The following is a 19,330-nucleotide window of genomic DNA, read 5'->3' on the forward strand; positions in this document are numbered from 1 at the left end:
GGACAGTTGAGCTTTGCCATGAGAATTAGATTTCCATGAGCCATTGAAAACCAGGGACTAGGAGAGAAATCAGGGCTGGAAAGATGGATCTCTGCAGCACCGAGTGGTGACAGGTATAGTTATGACAGCAAAGGAGATTCCAGGAGACAAATATGAAGCAGAAAGGGGGAGGGGGAGGCAACAAAAGAGCTCCCTAGACCACTGAGGATCAAACTTCGGAGAATATCAGAACTACCTGGAACATTTGTTAAAGCACAGATGCCTGAGAGCCACCCTCAGAGATTCCGATTCAATAGGTCTCGGGTGGGGCCCAAGATGATGCCTTTTCAACAAGCCCCAAGTGATTCTGATGCCACTGATTCAGGGTCCACAGTCTGAGTAGTAAAGCTAGAGGTCAAGTAGAGGACTGGGGCCCTCTCTGCTACCCACTATACATCTTCACTTTTGCCCTCAAAACACTTTATTGTCATTATTTTTGCACGTCTGTCTCTTCCAATGGACTGTAAACCCCTTAAGGAGCAGAGGACCTGCGCCTACATTTTTGCATGTATTTCACTTAGCATAGTGCTGTTCATGTAGTAGCTCTCAATAAAAAGAAAAAAAAATGTTGAATGAAGAAATAAACACATGAAAAGAGAGACCAAAGGGAGAGAAGACCATGAAGAGCCAAAAAATAGTTGTGTTGTGATCTCCAAGAAGGAAAAGGGGCTCAATACGGACAAGGTCTAGAGAAGTAAAGGAGACTAGAGATGGAAGTTGACCTTGGACTTGACATTTAGGGACTCAACAATAACCCATGACGAGCAGTTTCTGAGGGGAGGGGAGTGATGGCAGCTATTTATTGTCAAGAGTTGCAAACAGAGGGGAAGGTTAGGAAGTGACATGTAAGCATGGTCTGCCAGTTCAAGAAGTTTAGAGGAACCAAGGAGGGTTAAAAAAAATCCATTAAGAATAAAGAGATTGAAGATTATAAGGGAAAATATACAGAGAGAAAATGTACAATAGAACCAGATTCTGGAGGAAGTTAGGAAGAAAGGAATAAGGGCAGGAAAGATAAGCAAAGCTACAGAAGAGTTCAGGGTGAGGGGCAAAGTTAAGGCATCATTCAGATAACCTAAAAGGGGGTAAAATCTTGGGCTCAGAGTAAGGGAGGTATAGATAGGATGGTGTATTAATTTCTTCTTGCTGCTGTAACAAATTACCACAAATTTAATGTCTTAAAACTGCACAGATTTATTATATTACAGTTCTGTAGATTAGGAGACCACAGTGGATCAGCAGGGCTGCCTTCCTTCTGGAGGCTCTGGGGGAAACCAGCTTCCTTGCCTTTTCCAGCTTCTAGTAGCCACATGCGTTCCTTGACACATGGCCCCACCTCATTCCAACCTTCACTTTTGTAGCCGCATCTCTTTCTCTGACTCTGACCCTCCTACCTCCCTCTTATAAGGACCCTTGTAATTGGATCCACTTATATTAATGCCTCTTTTAATATTCTTAAATTAGTTGCATCTGCAGCATCTTTTTTGCCATGTCAGGCAGCATATTCACACATTCTGGGGATTAGGGTGTGAATATTATTCAGTCTACCGCAGGTGGATTCTGGGAACCAAGTGCCATGGAAATTAGGGAGGGGTGACCAAAAGGCCAAACTTGCTTTCATTAAGGAGGCAGCTTGCATGCTGTTTTATCTGTAGACTGAGAACAGGAACAAAATAAACACAGGCTTTGGAAAGGTGAATTCAGCGATGGTTTCGGTGGGCAGGGCAGGGTGGACAAAGGGCACTGCTAGTTGCCCAGTTTATACCAGTGCCAGGCACTGTTCTGGATGTTTTACAGACAGTATCTCATTTTATCCCCACAACAGGCTTTTCATTTTATCCATGGAGAAGCTGGAGTTGGAGATTTTAAGAACAATGGTGGTATCAGGAATGATTTGGTGAGGTGGCTTTGCATGCCTCCTTCCTCTTTATCAGCACCTCCAGTTTTGTACCTGGGCCATTTCCATGTCTCCCTCCAGCCTCCTTCCCCTGAACCTATCAATGTAGAAAATCTGGGACCGACACTAGTGTAGATACCTGCCCACAGCCATATTGGTAAAGCCAACCTACTATGGAAACCTAGTCTAATTCCAGCCAATGATGTATTTTGACCTCAACACACTAAAAAGTTGAGGCTATAAGCTGTAGCTTGTTAAGCAGATGGGAGTTCCAGAGGAAATGGTAGAAGGGTGACAGAGATGGCAATCAGAAGGGTAAACTAGACAAGAGAAGGAGAATTGAACTGAATGAGGAGGAGAGGGTGATAGAAGATTCTTGTAGGTATTGTGGGTGCTGGGTGTGGCTCCAAGAATGAAGAGGCAAGGGGTTAGGAAGCTCCCAGAGTGGTGCAAATGACCCCATCCATGCCAGGATCCTAACTAGGAAGGTGAGAAGAATTTGTGGCAGGGGAACTGCCCACACCTCTGTTTGCCATCCACCCTTTCCTTCCTGTTAAAGAAGTACCCCACTCACCTCCTGTAGCAATCCCTGTGGCCAACACCCCTGGAGCCCACACTTGATTAACAGGGGTCTGCACCACAGGCAGTGAGATATAGAAAACCTTATGCACCTCCTCTCTCATCAGCTCCTTAATTAGACAGCAAGCAAGGGAGGAAATATGGAGAAAGGGTTTCCAGAGAGAGAGAAGTGAAATAAGTGCCTGCCATAAAAAAATGCAAACTATCTGAGGTTTTCAATTTCTTTTAAGTCTACTTAATTATAATTTCAGATGAAATAAGAAGCCAAATAAGGAGGGTTTTGACCCTGTGAAATTTGAAGTAAAGTGGGGCTTTTCTTTCTGCACAAAAGCTGCACTGATGCTCTATAACTTGGAGTTGAGCTGAGGGTTCTCCAATGAAAATGATATGCAGGAATGTTTCATACTTTCTCGAATGCCTTCCCCTTTAGCCACCTCCAGGACCAGTCATAACATTTCTCTCCAGGGCTGAAGGATCAACTTATAGCCTTGAAGGAAATAGCTCTCTGTGGGAAGGTGGCTTGTCCATGAGATTGCGAAAGTGGCATGGCTTCAACATGCACCTCTCCGTGAGCTCCAGGGTGGCTGGCTGAGCAGGTGGTACCCTTTTCTCCATCGTTGCCCTCTGAAACTACCCATATGGAGAGCAGTGATCCTGGGTAGTGATTCCCTGCCGGAACATCCAGAGAATCCTTCAGGTTCATTTATAGGAAAAGGCTGGGTGGTCAGTTTTGCATCTGGCCCTTATGGGACTCAAGTCTGTATTCTTGGCTGCCATAAGCCATGCTCTAATCTAGCCAAAAAATGAAACAGAATTCACCAACACATATGAGCACATCTGTTATTATCCCCAGGATGTGAACTTCTAGCCCTAGTCTACAGACATGAGTGGCAGAAAATGGCAAGTCCACCTCTCCATTGATTAATGTCCAAACCCACATTACTACTTTTGTGGTCTGGTTTCTAGAGGAAATAGTCATTTCCTAGGACTTTCTCCCAGCAGCATAGAGCATTCCTGTCCATATACCTAATCCTACGGCACCTAACACATCACCTCCAGGCTGACAATTCTCAGTGCTCAGTTCAGGTATTTATTTAAAATAAAAAGCCATTTACAGACCATTAAGAAGATGTAGTGATGGAATATATAGACCTTTCTGAAACAGTCTTTGAAGCAGAACCATGGTTTCCAGAATATATAATATTTTTTCAGTATGATAGGAGTATGTTAGTATTAAATGAAAAGAATGGCAATCACTTTGTAGATTTTAGATTAATGGAGATTATTACTGCTAGCCTAACTAATTGGAAGAGAAATTTGGGCCTGAGGACTAAAATTAAGAAGGATCCCATGTGTTCTCTCTCTCTCTCTCTCTCTCTCTCTCTCTCACACACACACACACACACACACACAATAGCTCTACATTTTATTCTTTACAAAGGAATTTAAGTGTCCTTTGCTGCTAATTACGTTAAGGTTCTGTGTTTTCAGATGTCCCTACCTTCAAGGAGCCATGGCCTGGGAAGATGAGACATGTCCATACAACTTCAGTTCAATGACAAGCTGCTAAACCTGTGAACAACACACAGGAAAGGAAGTGATTAATTCTGTTCAGGAAGGGCTACAGAAGCCAGGGATGGACCCCTGCGCTGGGCTACTTTGGAGGGTTCTGGTCTGGCCCTCCTCCTGCCATGCCCCCATTTCCCACCCATCCACCCCCTGCCTCCTAAACCACAGTCCAGGTAATGGGGACCTTGGAATCCCCTACCTCAACACCTCTATCTTGCTTCAGGCCTGGTCCCTGAGTCTGCTCTCCCGAGGACAGCCCCCACCCACAGGGTGCCCCCATAGCCCTAAGGGCTGCCTACAGGAGCTCTTGTTTGTGGGCTGCGTAGGGGAGGACGGTGGTCTTCACATACATACAAAGCCCAGAGGTAGGAAGGGAAGGGAAGGGAAGGGCGGGAACAGGGACAGGGGGTCATCTATCTTGTCTTCCTCTAAAGAAGCCCAAAATTCTAAATTCAATTTGGGACTCCCAGGTTGTTATGAAGGTATTTGTCAGATGGGAGGACAGAACATTTTTATGCAGCTGCTGAACATTTGGATGTGTGGTGTGGGGGCCTCCATATTTGTACTCTAGCCCCAGGTCCTGCTTGTGTTAGGGTGGGTGGAGGGCAGGTTTCCCAGAAGGGGAGAGACTTGGGATCGGCTTTGAAAATATCAGGGTCTTCTGCGAGTTCAAACCACAGTGGGTGATCAGTCCATAGTGGGTGGGTCAGAAGGCTCGGCAAGGAAGAGGTAGCAGATGTGCCCCCCAGTGAAGACCCTGGAATGCCGTTGGCATTGGGGTTCCAGCCATGAGCTATGGGGAGCCTTTGAAGGGAGACTTGACGTAATCAGATTGGGGTTGCAGGACTCTGGTGGCAGTGAGGAGGCTGAACAGAAGGGAGAGAGATTGGAGGTGAGGAGGCAAGTTTGGAAGTTCTTTCAGCAGTCCGTGGATCGGGACTCATGGCCTGAATGAAGGCTGTGCCGGTTAGTTCTCTACTAGGCATCCATGTCCCTGTTCTCTTGCTAGCTACTCTGCTCTAAGCCAGGACAAGGTTTTCTCTCAGACATGAGGCAGCACTGAAGAAACCAGCCTAAGGAAACATCCTACATTTAAAAGGAAATGCCTTCTAATCCAAGAATAATCTGTCTGAAGTCCAAAGTAGCACTTTCCCTGGATGTGGATAATAAACATCAAGAAATATCTGTCTTTTCTATCATCATCATAATAAGTCTCAGGTTATCAAGAAATCACAGAAAAGTAATCAACTCTTGTTTAGTTGATAAAACTGCTGTTACTTTGTTCACATGATTCAAAGCTTGCCTTTTCTTTGCTCTTTTTGTGGATTCAATTGTGCCCAGGCATATATATTTGCCATAATTTTTATTTCTTTCCTTCTTTTCCTTTTTTATTTTTCTCTATGGAGCAACAGACACAGCACACTCTTTTGTGGCTTTGGCTGTATGGGTGGGGTTAATATAAAAAAATTAAATTGACATGACTAGAGGCACATGTCACAGAGACCTTAGTGTTACAGGAATAGGACAAGAAGAGTAAGGCCTAGGAAGTGGAATTTTGCAGAATAGGGGAGGAAATGTATAAGCATTTTCCATTCCTGAAAGCCTCGGGTTAAGTATGTTGCCTGACTTGGAGCAGCTGGCTGACACTTCTGCCACACGTGCCAGGGATTGTCTGGGCTTCTCCTGAAGGGCATACACAGGCAGCGTTTATAGAACTGTTCTTTCATAGATGCCACTTACAAGAAGCTAGCAGTATTCCTTCCTCCAAATGTACAGGAAATAAATGAAAATTTCAAATCTCTATGGAGGATAATTTTAGTTATCTCAAAACTTTCTTCTTTCATATCCCTGTTAGTTATGTTGTACCTGACACATAATGGTATATATGTTCAAATATTGTGCACAACTATTCAACTACTATAGGGTAGAGGAGGTATTTTATTCAAATCCACCCTATAAAATCATTCGGATTTGCTTACCTTTGATTTATTCCTCAAATTTTTATGCCCTCACCTTCTGGCCGGGCTCTGTGCTAGGCATGGGTATGCAATGGTGCATGAAATAGGCATGACTCTTGGCCTCAGGAAGCTTTCAGTCCAGCCTGAAAGGCTCTAGACTAGCAATGGCAAGAAACAAAAGTGTGGCCTGCTCGGTACCATGGGAGCTTCAGCAGGGGCACTAGACTGAGAGAGGAAGAGGAGGGAAGTCAACGAAGGCTTTTTGAGGAAATAGTTAATCTATTTCAAAAATGAGTAGGAGTTAGTCTAGCAAAATTGGGAGAAACAAGAATTCTAGACAAAGGGAATCCAATGAGTAAAATCTCAGACATAAGAGGAAGCTTAGCAGGTCAAAAAACATTATAAACACACACACAACCCAGTGTCATTGAAATGTGTGACAAGTGATGGGGTCTGGATAGGGAAGGTGGAATGGTGGGTGAGAGACTGAGTCTAAAAACAAGGTTGGAATCAGATCAGTAAAGGTATGTTGAGCCTCTATTTTGAGAACAGTAGTAAATTAGTGAAGGATTTTAAACAGGGAAGGGACACTGTTGGGGCTGTGGATGGAGAAGGGATTTGGATGGGCAAGACTGAAGACAGAGAGACTAGTTAGGGTGTTGTTGGAATAACCCAAGTACAGGATGATTGGTCCCGTGACCTCAGCTTGAAAATCGCTCCAGGGAGATGCCTTCTCTGACAGCAACCCCTAGATTGGGCCCAGTGACAATCTCTCACAACATTCTGTGCTTTTGTCTACATGGCATTTGTTCCTGTTTGCTAATGTTTCTGTTATGTAAAATACCAGAAATGAATTGGCTTTTGTTAAGGGGGTTTATTTGATTTCAAATTTACAGTCCCAAGGCTATAAAAGTGTCCAAATTGAGGCATTAACAAGAAAACACCTTCACTAAAGAAAGGCCAATGGAGTCTGGAATACCTTTTTAGCTGGGAAGGCACATGGCTGGCGTCTGCTGGTCCTTTGCTCCTGGATTGCATTTCAAAATGGCTTTCTCCAAAATGTCTCTGGGCTTGTCTCTCTTAGCTTCTCCAGAGCAAACTAGCGTCTCTTAGTTAAGTATCTGCAAATGTCCTTCTGTCCGCATCTTGGAGCATCTCTAAGCATCAGCATCAGCAAGCGTCTGGGCCTGGAATCTCTTAAGTAGTCCAGTGAACTAATCAAACCTGGATGGATGGGATCAAATCTCCATAGAAACATTCAATCATGAGATCACACTCTAATCAAAGAGATTAATAAGTCTGCTCCCACAAAATTGCATTAAAGAATATGGCTTCTGGGGGGACATAATATATTCAAACCGGCATAGCATTTATTAAAATTTATAATTACACATTTGTTGTGTTATTATTTGTTTTAATGAATGTCTTCTTCATTAGACTGAATTATTAAGGCAGGAATCCTGTCAGACCGTGTTTAGCAGAGATGTTTTATTCCATAAATGATTTATAACCTATATTCATAAAAGCATTAATAATCAAGATTGAAATATTAAGTATTGAGATTATGGTGGAAATCATTTTACCTTAACAGTTTTATTTATGTTAGTGTGTTTTTGTGGCCAAAACAGAAAATTGAAGAAAATGTAGGAATTGTTTCCTGCTTTCTTACATTTATTATTAAACATTTCCAAATTGTATTTTCCCAACTTGATGGATTTGATAAAAATAAAAAAGGATCTCTTCTGTACTTACATTGTCCTTTAAATTACAGCTCCCATGGTGGTTTGGAGAAAATGTAACATTCTTGTTGAGGATATAGCAGCATCTAAGCATTTTGTAAACTTCACTCTTCAACAAACAGCAGGGTGCAGATTTTAAAAAAAGGGGTGGGGAGAATTGAAGCCTCTGAAGATATATTGTAAATTTTGAATTCCAATCTTGGGATATTTGCTTGAGTTTCAATGAGGGTAACAATCCCTGAATGTGTTGAGCTCAGAAAGCAAAATAATAATAATATAGTAATAAATGCTTTTGAGATTGATTCTGGCTTAATGAGAAATTAAACACTACACATTTAATTAATTTCCACTTTGTTTCTTCTTTCTTCCCTCCTCCTCTCCTTTCTGTTTGTAGGTAGTTCAGAAGTGTATTCCTTTCCTAATTGAGCATCTGAAGGATTCGACCCACAATGATGCCATCCTAAACATCCTCCTAGAGATAGCAGGCTATGAACCAGGGGCTTTGAACAGTTTTCTTCCAATGCTGAAGGAGATTGGTGACAGATTCCCCTACCTCATTGGACAAATGGCACCAATCTATGGAGCTGTTGGGCATGTGGATGAAGTAAGTTCAGCTTTTTCCTCCCCATTTCCCTAAATTCCATTGGAACTTATTCCATTGTGGCTTTATGATCTGTGAACTTGTCTTGGGTCTTCTGAGAGCTCCCATCTCTCTTTCAAACCCTTTGCATAGACAGTGTCCTCTGTATCAAGAGCACATTTTGGCAGGACTTCAAGGAAGATTCAGGAAGTAAGGATTTCATTGCTGTCGAGTTGGTCACCTGAGGAAGGAGGAGAGTTAAAATGGAGTGAGCACTGGAATAGACTCAAGAACCCTTTTTAAATAATAACAACCAATAAAGAAGTTTTGTTTCATTTCTGGCTGTAGTTATGCTTAAACCAGGAGATCATCAGTAAGCATAGAATTAAGTCTAAGAGACCACCCATTAATGAGTATCCCTAGCTATCACGTCAATAAGTGTCTGAACTCCATGTGTTCTGAGCCCTCTAGACGATGTTACTTTGCTGAGGGAAATAAACATTCATGGATGTTTAAAAGTCTTAGCCTAAATATTTGTATAATGGAATCTTTCTGCAGGGATGACAGGATACCATCAGAGATGGTGGGGATTAGGCAACTAAGAAAGAGTTTCCAGAAATTCTAGTTCTGAAGGGTATGTGCTCACATATACATAAGTCTGTCTCATAATTTTATACTGATATTTAGAGTTTTTGTCTTTTTAAAATACAAGCAAATATGTAATCAATAAGGTAGAGAACAGCTTTTCCTTCAGCCCAGCTACATATAATTAGTTCTAAGATAACTATAAAATTTGAAAACCAAAAGAGATTCCATAGTTCATAAGTTCAGCCCCTTGAATTCTGCACAGGGTATAAAAATAAAATCCAGAGAGGTTAAATGACTGCCTGGACTCAGATACCTTATTTGTTAGTAACCCTGTTGGAATTAGATCTTTGCTATCCTCAGCATTCATTTTCAGATTTTGTCACAAAATGAGTCTTTGGTTCTGTTTTATTTTATTTCTGCTGATGGCTGTGAAGAGCCCAGTCAGTCCTAGATTTCCTCCTGGTGGGGGCTGTTCTCCTCTAGCGTCCCAGAAGAAGGTGAGGGAGCTGAGCTCACAAGTGGCCTTCATATGTCAGCAAGGATGGCTCTTGTAAGAGGCTCTTGCTGCTTAGTGTAATCCTTTCCTGTTGGGAAGTTCTCGCGCCTGCCACGTTCTGCCTCTGGCAACATTCTCACGTGCCCTGTCACCTTTGCTGCCAGGAGAACCCGCTAGTGTGCCCAAGTGCTATTAAGCCAGCATCAGCTGACAGCTGACTGCATCTGCTGACCTTGCAGATCTCTGCAAGGATCAGGAAACTCACCTCTGATGTGCTACATTCTTTATGTCACGAATACATTTATGATTCATTAATGTGTAGTAATGTCCATTGGAAGTGACTAAACTTCCCACAGAAAATGATGTAATCTGTGAAAAAAAAAAAAAGCGCCAGCTACGTGCTTTTATGTCACTGTAGGTTTGTGTGAACTAAGGCTAACCTGAGAGAGGATGGTTTATTAGGCAACCTTTGTGTGACTCTTAGTGGTATGGAGAAAAAGAGATGTATGCAAATAGCCTGGGAACTGATTTCAGAATTCTCTCTTTCTCTCTCTCAATCTCTCTCTCCCTCTCTCTCTCACTGTCTCTGATGTGCCCATAGAGGCATCTATGCTTTGGGGGTAAAAAGAAGCAAAATTCTTCTGGTGGCTCTGATTCACTTCCCCAGGAAAGAGCAATTCTAGATCAAATATTTTCCAATATATGTGGATATTAGAATTACTTGAGGATCTTTTATAGTATAAGTTCTTGGGCCCCAAAGAATACCTACTAAACCAAACTCTCCATGAAAGGAGATGTGATGTTTAATTCCATGTGTCAAGTTGGGTAGGTTTTGTAGTCCAGTTGTTTGGTGAAACAAGCACTGGCCTGATTGTTACTGTGAGGATATTTCACAAATGGATTTAAATCACTGGTCAGTTGATTGCATCTACTGCTGATTACGTGTATAGTCAACAATGGAGATTGCCTTCAGCAATGAGGAGTCTCCTCATCCAATCCGTTGGAGGCTTGAAAAGTAGAACTGAGGATTTCAGAAGTCAAAAAGTATTTTTATCTAGAATTCCTCTAGATATTGGCTAGGAGGCTTCTCCTGCGGAACTGAACATCAACTTCATCAAAGTTCTTAACTTGCAGCCTGCCCTACAGAATTTAGATTTGCCAATCCCCACAGTCATGTGAGCCAATTCCACTAATAAATCTCATATATGTATGTGTGTGTGTGTGTGTGTGTGTGTGTGTGTGCACCCTGTCAGTTCTATTTCTCTGGAGAACCCTGACTAATGCAGGGGGCTATTAATCTGGATTTATAGGAACCTCTTTGCCAGGGTAATTGTGATGTAGCTGGTTTGTGGATCTGCATTTGGGAACCCTGACATAGAGTATTTAAGGCATTTTTTTCTCTTGGACTTGAAGTCAGGCCTTGCCCAGCTCCCCATCCCACACTCCACCATCGTCCTTGCTAATCAATTAATATTTTTCCAGACTACTGATGTAGAAGTTTAGATTAGGTTTGGCTCAGAGTAACAAACATCAGTGGCTTACACAAAGATAAACATCTGTCTCTCTTATACATAAAAGAAGTATAGAAGGTGATCAGTCCAGAACTCCATGTCATCCACAGTTTCAGGGACCCAAATTCCTTCTACCTTGTTGCTCTGTCATTCTTGAGCACACCAGAGAACACATGGCTTCCATCTCGTGTTCCAAGATGGCTACTCAACTTCACCCATCAAATCAGTATTTCAGCTAACAGCAAGGAGGAAGAAGGGGAGAAAGACTCTTCCGGGCCATCAAACACAACCTTTTGTTTATATCCCATTGTCTAAATAGGGCAAAGTTGTATTTGACCATACCTAACTGCAAAGGAGACTGAAACATGTAATCTTGATGCAGGTAGCCATGTGACCAGCTGAACACTGGAGAGGACGGAAAGAATGATGGGGACAAGCAACAGTCTCTGTTGCAGCTTGTCAGGTCATTTCATTTCTCTGGGTCATTTTTCTCTTCAAAAATAACAGCTTTGCACTGAATGGCTTCCCTTCTGGCTCTAATATTCTTTAATTCCAATATTCCATTTCATTTAAGATCAGCCTAACAAAATGACCTATAGATGTTAAGCAGCCTCCTTTGTTTAGAAATAATGCCCTCTCTCATTTGTTTCTTGTGCTGGTTTGGATATGTTATGTCCCCCTAGAAAAAGCCATTATCTTTTAATCCAGTCTTGTAGGATATTTGAATTAGGTTGTTTCCATAGCAATGTGACTCACCCAACTCTAGGTGATAACTGAATTATTTTCATGGAGGTGTGGCCCCACACATTCAGCATGGGTCTCGATTAGTTTACTAGAGTCCTTTAAAAAAGAGCAACCCCTGGTATGAATGCTTAACTGCAGCACCGTGCTGGCTTTCTAACAGGGAGAAGGCCAATCTGTCTAGAGTGAAGGATTCGGAATCAAGAAAAATTGACAACAGTGCTTGTCAGAGTATTTGGTTTGTGAAGAGTTCAGGTCTTATTCTGTAGATGAATGGGAAACCACCTAACTGTTTAACCTACATTTTGTAACAAGTATAAAATGGTTTTTGGAAGAGTAGGGGGCTATAATATGTAAAGCATGGGTTGACTGAGAATTGAAAGCAGGGGTACCTTTCATTCATTCAGTAGATGCTTATTAGCTTACACTATGTGCCAGGCACTGTGTTAGGCAATAGGGATGTAACAGGGTAGTCCAGAAAAAAAGCAAAAAAAGAGCAACACAGGCCCAGATGCTTGCTGACACTAATGCTTAGACATATTGGGAGATGCAGACAGAAGGACATTTAGCTAAGAGATGAAGCCCAGAGTTTGCCCCGGGATATGCTAAGACAGGACCCCCCCTCCCCCAGGGGCTTAGAGAGAAATGTCCTGGGAAAAAGAACCAGGAATGTACAGGAGCTGAGAGAGGAGCTGGAGCACAACCTGGGATCAGCAGACACCAGCCAGCTAACAGAGGTTTTCTGGACACTAATGGTATTTCTTCAGTGAAGGTATACTCATGTTGATGCCTTAATTTGGACACTTTTATGGCCTTCGGACTGTAAATTTGTAACCAAATAAACCCTCTTTGTAAAAGCCAGTCCACTTCTGGTATTTTGCATAATGGAAGTATTAGCAAACTGGAACACTTCTGATGTCTAAAATATTAGCAATGGAAAGTCCTTCCTAAAGCTTTAAAGAATGCTAAAACTCAGATACTCCAACGGTAAGTATTGTAATCTAAGTAGCCATTAACTGCTTAATTTGAATGAAACTGTTCATCTTTCTTAATAAAATCTTGTGGTGCAATATTCCTAAAGATCAAAATCAACAGGCAAGATATATGTGCATGTATGTTCCTACCCAGCCTCTTTCCAAAAGGAAACAGTAGGAAGTTGCTGTGGTCCACTGAGAGGTGAGCATGAGGGCAGAAGCCCATGTGGGGTCCTGGGCACCCAGAGGAGAAGAAAATGCAACAAAGAGAGGACAGCAGCAACTTTGCCCTGAGGAAGTCCCATGCTTTCTGCTTTCTATATGGAGTGTTTTCTCAAAGGGGAGAAAATGTGAACTTTTATATGCAACCCAGTAATATTTAGGAATTTAATGACCTTAGTTCTGCGGTCCTCTCTCTCATCCTATTCTGGTCTCAACAAAAAATTTACTCAATTTGAAATTTTTCTATTTGACACCAAAGTAAAATATCAGATAATTTTGTTGCCAGGATTTAACATTTTTGGAAATAGAGAAACACCAATCTATCTTTGAGTATCTTGCTCCAACTTTTGAAATGTATGGTCTGTGGTACCACAATGAGAGTCCATAGTTGGAAGCATCCTTGTTACCTGCCTTCTTGGCTCATCCCATCATTTAACCTTTGAGAGGAAGTGGAGAAGTCTCCCTGGTCAGCAATCATCAGGCCAGTGATTGCTGCAGGGGGTAAAGTCAGCCTGGAATTGTTATTAAATTTCTTATGTCCCACCTTCCGTGCTTGCATGAAGCCAGGGGTAGGAACTGCAGGGCTGGCTACAAGGAACCAGACTGGGTGTGCCTGTCTGTTAAAACCAGAACCCATCTGGGTGAGCGAACTGTTTCCAACAGCTCGATAGCAGCATCACAATTTTGCCATCTGTATTACACCCAGCGTAGGGGAGTCGTATACATAAAACAAAAATAAAATCCTACAAATCCTTATTGTCTCTATTTTTCAAATGTGCTCAGGGACCTATTTTCTCCAAATTTTAATGAAACTATTGTTACTGTTAGAAAACACGGTTCTAAATAGTCAGGCCCGCCTGATCCCGCATCGAACAGAGAAACAAGTTTCTTTGCTTTGGTGAGAAGGTGAGTTTATTGAAGATGCATCAACAAGGAAATGGAGGAAGGAAAAAAAAAGCTTTCCAAGACCAGTTCAGAGTGAGAAGAATTATTTGGGCTTTTATGAACCCAATCAGACAAAGAAATGGCCAGAAGCCAGAAGAAAGCAGAAAGGAAAAAAAAAAAAAAAATAGAAGAGAGAGAGCTGTTTGGTCGGGATCTCCTTGTTATCTTCAGGTCCTCCCCTCATTCAGGCTGTTTTTCAAGAAGGTACTGGTTATGAGACCACTTGGTTACATCCCTCATATCTTACTGCAGGCAATTCTGGGAAAGTTCCTGGAAACAGAGAGTAAGTTTTTTTGTTGTTGAGATTAGAGCAATAGCAAGTTATTTTAACAAGGGCTTTTTATGCTTAGAATAACTCAAGGCTGCTTGAGTGAAGTAATCTTAATAAACAGTTTTTCTTTTTTCCTCTATTGGCTATTGAAGACTATGCTAATCATTTTCCTGCTAATGAATTATATTGAATATTTTCTACTTATCCACCTATCACTATGTTTAATAGCCTTATGGTGCTTGTGTCACCATAGGAGACTATGCAATGAATCATGGGCCTTTTCCAGTATGTACTGGCACCTGAAGCACATTTGCTGGATGGAGAGTGTGCCTGGAGAACCAAAGAGCAGAGAACACTGCTTCTGGGGTAACTGACGTGGTTGCCTTTGGACGTGGCCCTTCTGTGGCACTTTCCTGGAGAGGTCGTATCTTGGTTCTTCTTCATGCCAGAGTTTACCCATTTCTGTGATATGCTCATCTGAGATAAATGCAGAAATAAGAAATAATACTTTATATTATTATAATATTTATGTTATTTATATGTCCTAAACATAGCAAAAATACGAAAGTCTTTTCCACTTTCCCAAATGAGAAGATCACAAGTTTTCTGCCTAAAAGTACAAGCCAGATCCTACCTCCTTGCAGAAAGTCTTCTGTTGGCTCATCCAACCTCTGACTCTGGCTTGGTCCCAATGTCCCTCACTAGATTCAGTTCTTACCTGTCCAGTTCGTCCATCACCCTTACACTCTGTCTACTTGGGATTTTACATCTTTCCCTGAATACACCTTTTTCTGATGTACATAATGATCTTCACAGACTATTCTTCTGCCTGGGTAGTCCCTACTCCTCTCTCTACCTGGAGAACTACTCTATACTCCTACCACACTTTGGACATACCTCAAATGTAGTACCAACTGTGCCATATTGTAATTTATCTGGCTGTATCTATTTCTCCTCCACAAGCTCCTAAGGCCAGGAATCATATCATATCCATCTGAATCTACCTGTGGTCAAATGAATGAATGAGTACTTGAGAGTGGATGAATGTGTTTTAGGAGCTGATCATTAAGAATTAACAAGGCTGGATTCTCACTTGCCACTTTAATTCAATCAAGCCTTTCTCTAACTCTCCGAAGTGACATACTTAAAGAGAAGGAAATATTAAGAGCGAGAGAGCTGTTGATACTTCAGAATATACAGAGTCTATCCCTGCTATCAAACAGCTGATTGATGAGGACAAGGGGAATATGGGGTCATCAGTCAGAAAGCATGTGATGAGACCTGGCCATCTATGATTCCAAAAGATTCTGGCTCCTTGGTGGGTGACTAAAGAGAAAGGTGATGCTGAGTGGATCATGGAAGGAGATCTTGAGAGATGAAGCCTCCGCAGGCACAAACTGGTTGAAGTACAGTTTCAAGGAGTAATTTTCACCACTGCAGACGAAACCGTGAGCAGCATCCAGGATCTGTCTGCCAAGCATCCATCACAGGAATGAGCTTGATCACCAGAGGGGCACCCATGTGGCACAGCAGATGATTAAGAGGATGAGCTCGGGTCAGATAGCCTTGGTTTAAATCGTGACTCAGCCACTCACAGCTGTATAGCCTTAGGCAAGTTACATAACCTCACTTAACTAGTTTCCTTGTCTATAAAACGGGAATAGTAATATTATTTACCTCATTGGTTTGCTGTGAGGATTTAATGAGTTAAACCATGTAGATCTTGCAAATGGAAAATAGTCAGTAAATGCCAGCACTTTAGTTTATTATTCAGTATTGCCCCAGGCTTTTTCATTTCATTTATTTCAATACAGACTGAAACTTCATAGTAACAGACTGAAATTAGGAGAGACAGCCACCAGGTGAATGGCTGATCTCTTCCCCTTTTCTTTAAGGAGAGGAGCTAAACTGGTGGGTATACATGGGACAAATGGAAACAAGGACAGACAGAATCAGAATGAGGCACCATAGAAACAGAACCGTGTGCATCACTTAAATGTGTAAATTGGCTATACCTTTTTCTTTTTTAGGAAATAACTGTTATATGTAGATTTTTTTTTCCTCAGGGGGGGGGATGTATATCTGCTTTATAATTATATTGTAGACCATTATTCCTGTGGGAATAAGGATGACAAAACAATAATAAAACCCCATTTTGTGAAATTTCATAATTGAACAGAGGTCTTATTTTCCGGGAGCACTGAAAGTCCATGGCCTTCCATAAAGGGTAGGTGGTATACAACTCCCTGAACTATAAATACTGCTTGTATACATTTGCAGCAATTTTTTAACTCTCATTAACTAGATCTTAAGTGACATCAATTAAATCCAAACCAGATTGATTTTTCTTGCTCATGGAGGACTAAAGTAGAGTATTTTTTTCCTGTTCTCAAGGGTTTTGGTTTTGTTTTCCATTTTTTCCTTTATTCCTTAGACTTTCAGCCATACAAGAGTTCTCTGCCCACTTGTTTGGGTATTGCCATTATTATAAGCCTCTTTCCTAACGTGAGTCAACATGGAAAAGAGACACCTTTAGGAATGAGTTTATTTCTTTCCCTTTTCTTTAAGAGACTGACGTGAATTCGTTGTCCTGTCCATCTCCATAGGAACATATGGAAGCATTTTATTTTAGTAGTCAAGTCCTCATTAGGACCTCGTCTCATTAGAAGGCACACAAAGGTGCACAGTATGTACTCCATAGCCATGTTTTCCCCCAATGCCAGACCTGCAAGGCAGCACACCTATGCCCTGGAAACAGAGACGAGATGTTTTAAAATGCCTTTTACAAAATTATCTCATAGTACGTGGAAGGATGCTATGGCCACTTGTTTTTCCTTAGCTGGAGGCCAACTGGTTGCCTGCACCTGTGAGGAATCAAATGGCATGCCCTCTGAGCGCAGCCGCTGCCATCGCAGGCATTGAATCCTGTGCCCTCTGCCTTGTTATTCTGAGCTGCAACCTGCTGGCTAAGCACCAGGCGTGTTTATTACATCCTCTCTGGGCTCGGAGTCATGGACGCTTTTCAAGTAAAGAAGTGACACATTTTGCCCAGGTCCTGTTTCTGTGATATCCGGCAGGCCTTCTACAAAAACACATTCAGGAGGAAAAGGAAAAGAATGACAAAGGTAACTGAGAACCACATCTACTGTCCTCTTCCTGGCTGTTGAAAAAACATCCTGAGAAATGGGAACTGGATGATTTGCACCCTTTAACTTGCAAATCAAGATAAAGAATCTGTGGCCATTCTACAAGAGGAAGGACCCGTGAGTTACAACCACAGTTACCCCAAGGATGGTAAATTTAGATAAAACTATGAGTATATACAAAATACGCTTTCAGATAATGGTACTGCCATTCCATGGGTCATATCCTCTGTCTCCCAAAGAAATAAGACTGAGTTCCTGATTCTTTCTGGATGCAAGACCCAGTGCTGGTGACCGGCTTATAGAGGAGAGAGACAAGGTCCCTGGTCACAAGGAGCTCACTGTGTATGGGGACAGGGGAGATGTACAAACAGATGGTTAGAATTTAAGTTGGTATTTGCTATCACCAAAGTCTGAACCAGACCCAGAAGGGAACAACTAACCCTGCATGGGGGAGTTTGGGGGAGAGTGTTACAAGCTTGACTTGTAGGACGATAGGATTACATCAGGGGAAGAAAGAGAAGTTGTCTACAGGGAGGATACAGCATATAAAGTGGCCAAGACCTGGGAAAAGGGCTTGAGTCTTCTGGCAATAGTGAAGGGTTTCAAGTGCCTGGGAGCAGAGGATGAATGATGCAGAGGAAGGAGAAAAATGAGGTTGGATGGTGTAGCAGGGCCAGATTATGAAAGTTCTCCTCATCTTTGAGCAGACCTTTCCTCTTTTCTACCTTCTCTCACTCAATTTATTCAGCGCCAGTGCCCAGGTGCTTTTGGAACAATGTGTTGTTTCCCTACATAGTGCAGACAGGTAAAACGTAACCCTCTAGACCTCAGAGTTCCCCAAGAAACTAACGAGCAGGTCAAAGGACAAAGAGCCCCCACAAATAGTTGCAAATGTAGAGTAAGAAATAATGGTTACAAAAGTTACGTGTTGCAACAATTTCCAGCAATGTCTTTTAATTATCAGCTGTAATTTGGGCCATTCAACTGATCAAATCCAAGAAGGATTCTCAGTTCTTCTGTGAGCTGGGGAGACTTTAGCAACCCCACCCTCCTACAGCTGCAGCAAAATGTGGCAGGGATCTCTGCCTGACCAGCCTCCCCTCGGGAGCTAAACCCAAGAATGGTGAGCCTGGTCCCCCCAGATGTGGCCTTCCCCTCTTCAGAAGAGGATCACCTAAATTTCTTACACCAGTATCTGTGAGGGGAATAGGCGTGTGCCTCTCCCAAGAAAGGCAGAAAGCTACCACTTAGTGACTGTCCATTCTAGCATGAGTGCAAGAAGTAAATGAATCCTGGATGCACCAGAAAGGACAACTGGGTTGAGAGGTTAAAGTAGTTGCTGATTCCAGTTCAAATCCTGCTGCTCTTTTAAGACTGTAGCAGCAATCCTTGTCCTGCCCAAATCACCTCAGTATGAACCAGTCACTTTAAACTACCAGCATCTGCATTTCTTTGCCTTACTGCTTTCCCCAGCTTCACAAGTCACCCTGCTGACATGCAGGACAGTATAGATGTGCTGAGGAATTAACACTGTCCAGCAGCCCTCAACCAATGATGGGTATTTTTGAGCTGCTTCCCTTCTCTGTCTCACTTTTCTACTCCCCTACTGGTTTCCAGCAGTTCCCAAATAAACTATTTGCACTTAGGTCTTTGACTCAGATCCAAGCATTTCTGTAAACTTGCAGACCATTGCAGTCTTCCCTGCTCTGATCGCTGGAGATTGCACACCTATACTACCTAGTTTAGCATCTGATTCTGTTCTGGTCATGTTTGCCTTCCATTCCTTTGGTGTACAAATGCATGTACTTCCAACCCACTATAGCACTTTGAAGGAAGGGACCATTTCCTACACCTCCTCATGTCCCCTGCACTGGTCATCCCAGGAATGGGCTCATAGCAGGTGGCCCACTGATACTCGCTGACCACAGAACTGAAATGTGGAGACTGGGAATTGACCATCAGTCAATTGTACAAATAGATGGCAGCTGATAACATGATAAATTCTGTTTGAGAAGGACCAGGAAAACTCCAGATGTTGGGTTCCAGGCATAGGTTGTAGTGAGTGGTTTTAAAGA

General features: G+C 42.3%; 1 protein-coding gene across 2 annotated transcripts in view; it reads left to right on the plus strand.

The window, feature by feature from the left end:
* Positions 1 to 19,330, plus strand: part of VEPH1 (ventricular zone expressed PH domain containing 1) — a 228,866-nt gene that overhangs the window by 78,625 nt on the left and 130,911 nt on the right. For both annotated transcript variants that reach the window (XM_037841936.1, XM_037841933.1), the window contains exon 6: positions 8,176 to 8,385. In XM_037841936.1, the coding sequence (XP_037697864.1) occupies positions 8,176 to 8,385 (210 nt within the window). The remainder of the gene's footprint in view (positions 1 to 8,175; positions 8,386 to 19,330) is intronic.

This window comes from Choloepus didactylus, chromosome 1, assembly GCF_015220235.1.
Source record: "Choloepus didactylus isolate mChoDid1 chromosome 1, mChoDid1.pri, whole genome shotgun sequence".
Lineage (NCBI taxonomy): Eukaryota > Metazoa > Chordata > Mammalia > Pilosa > Megalonychidae > Choloepus > Choloepus didactylus.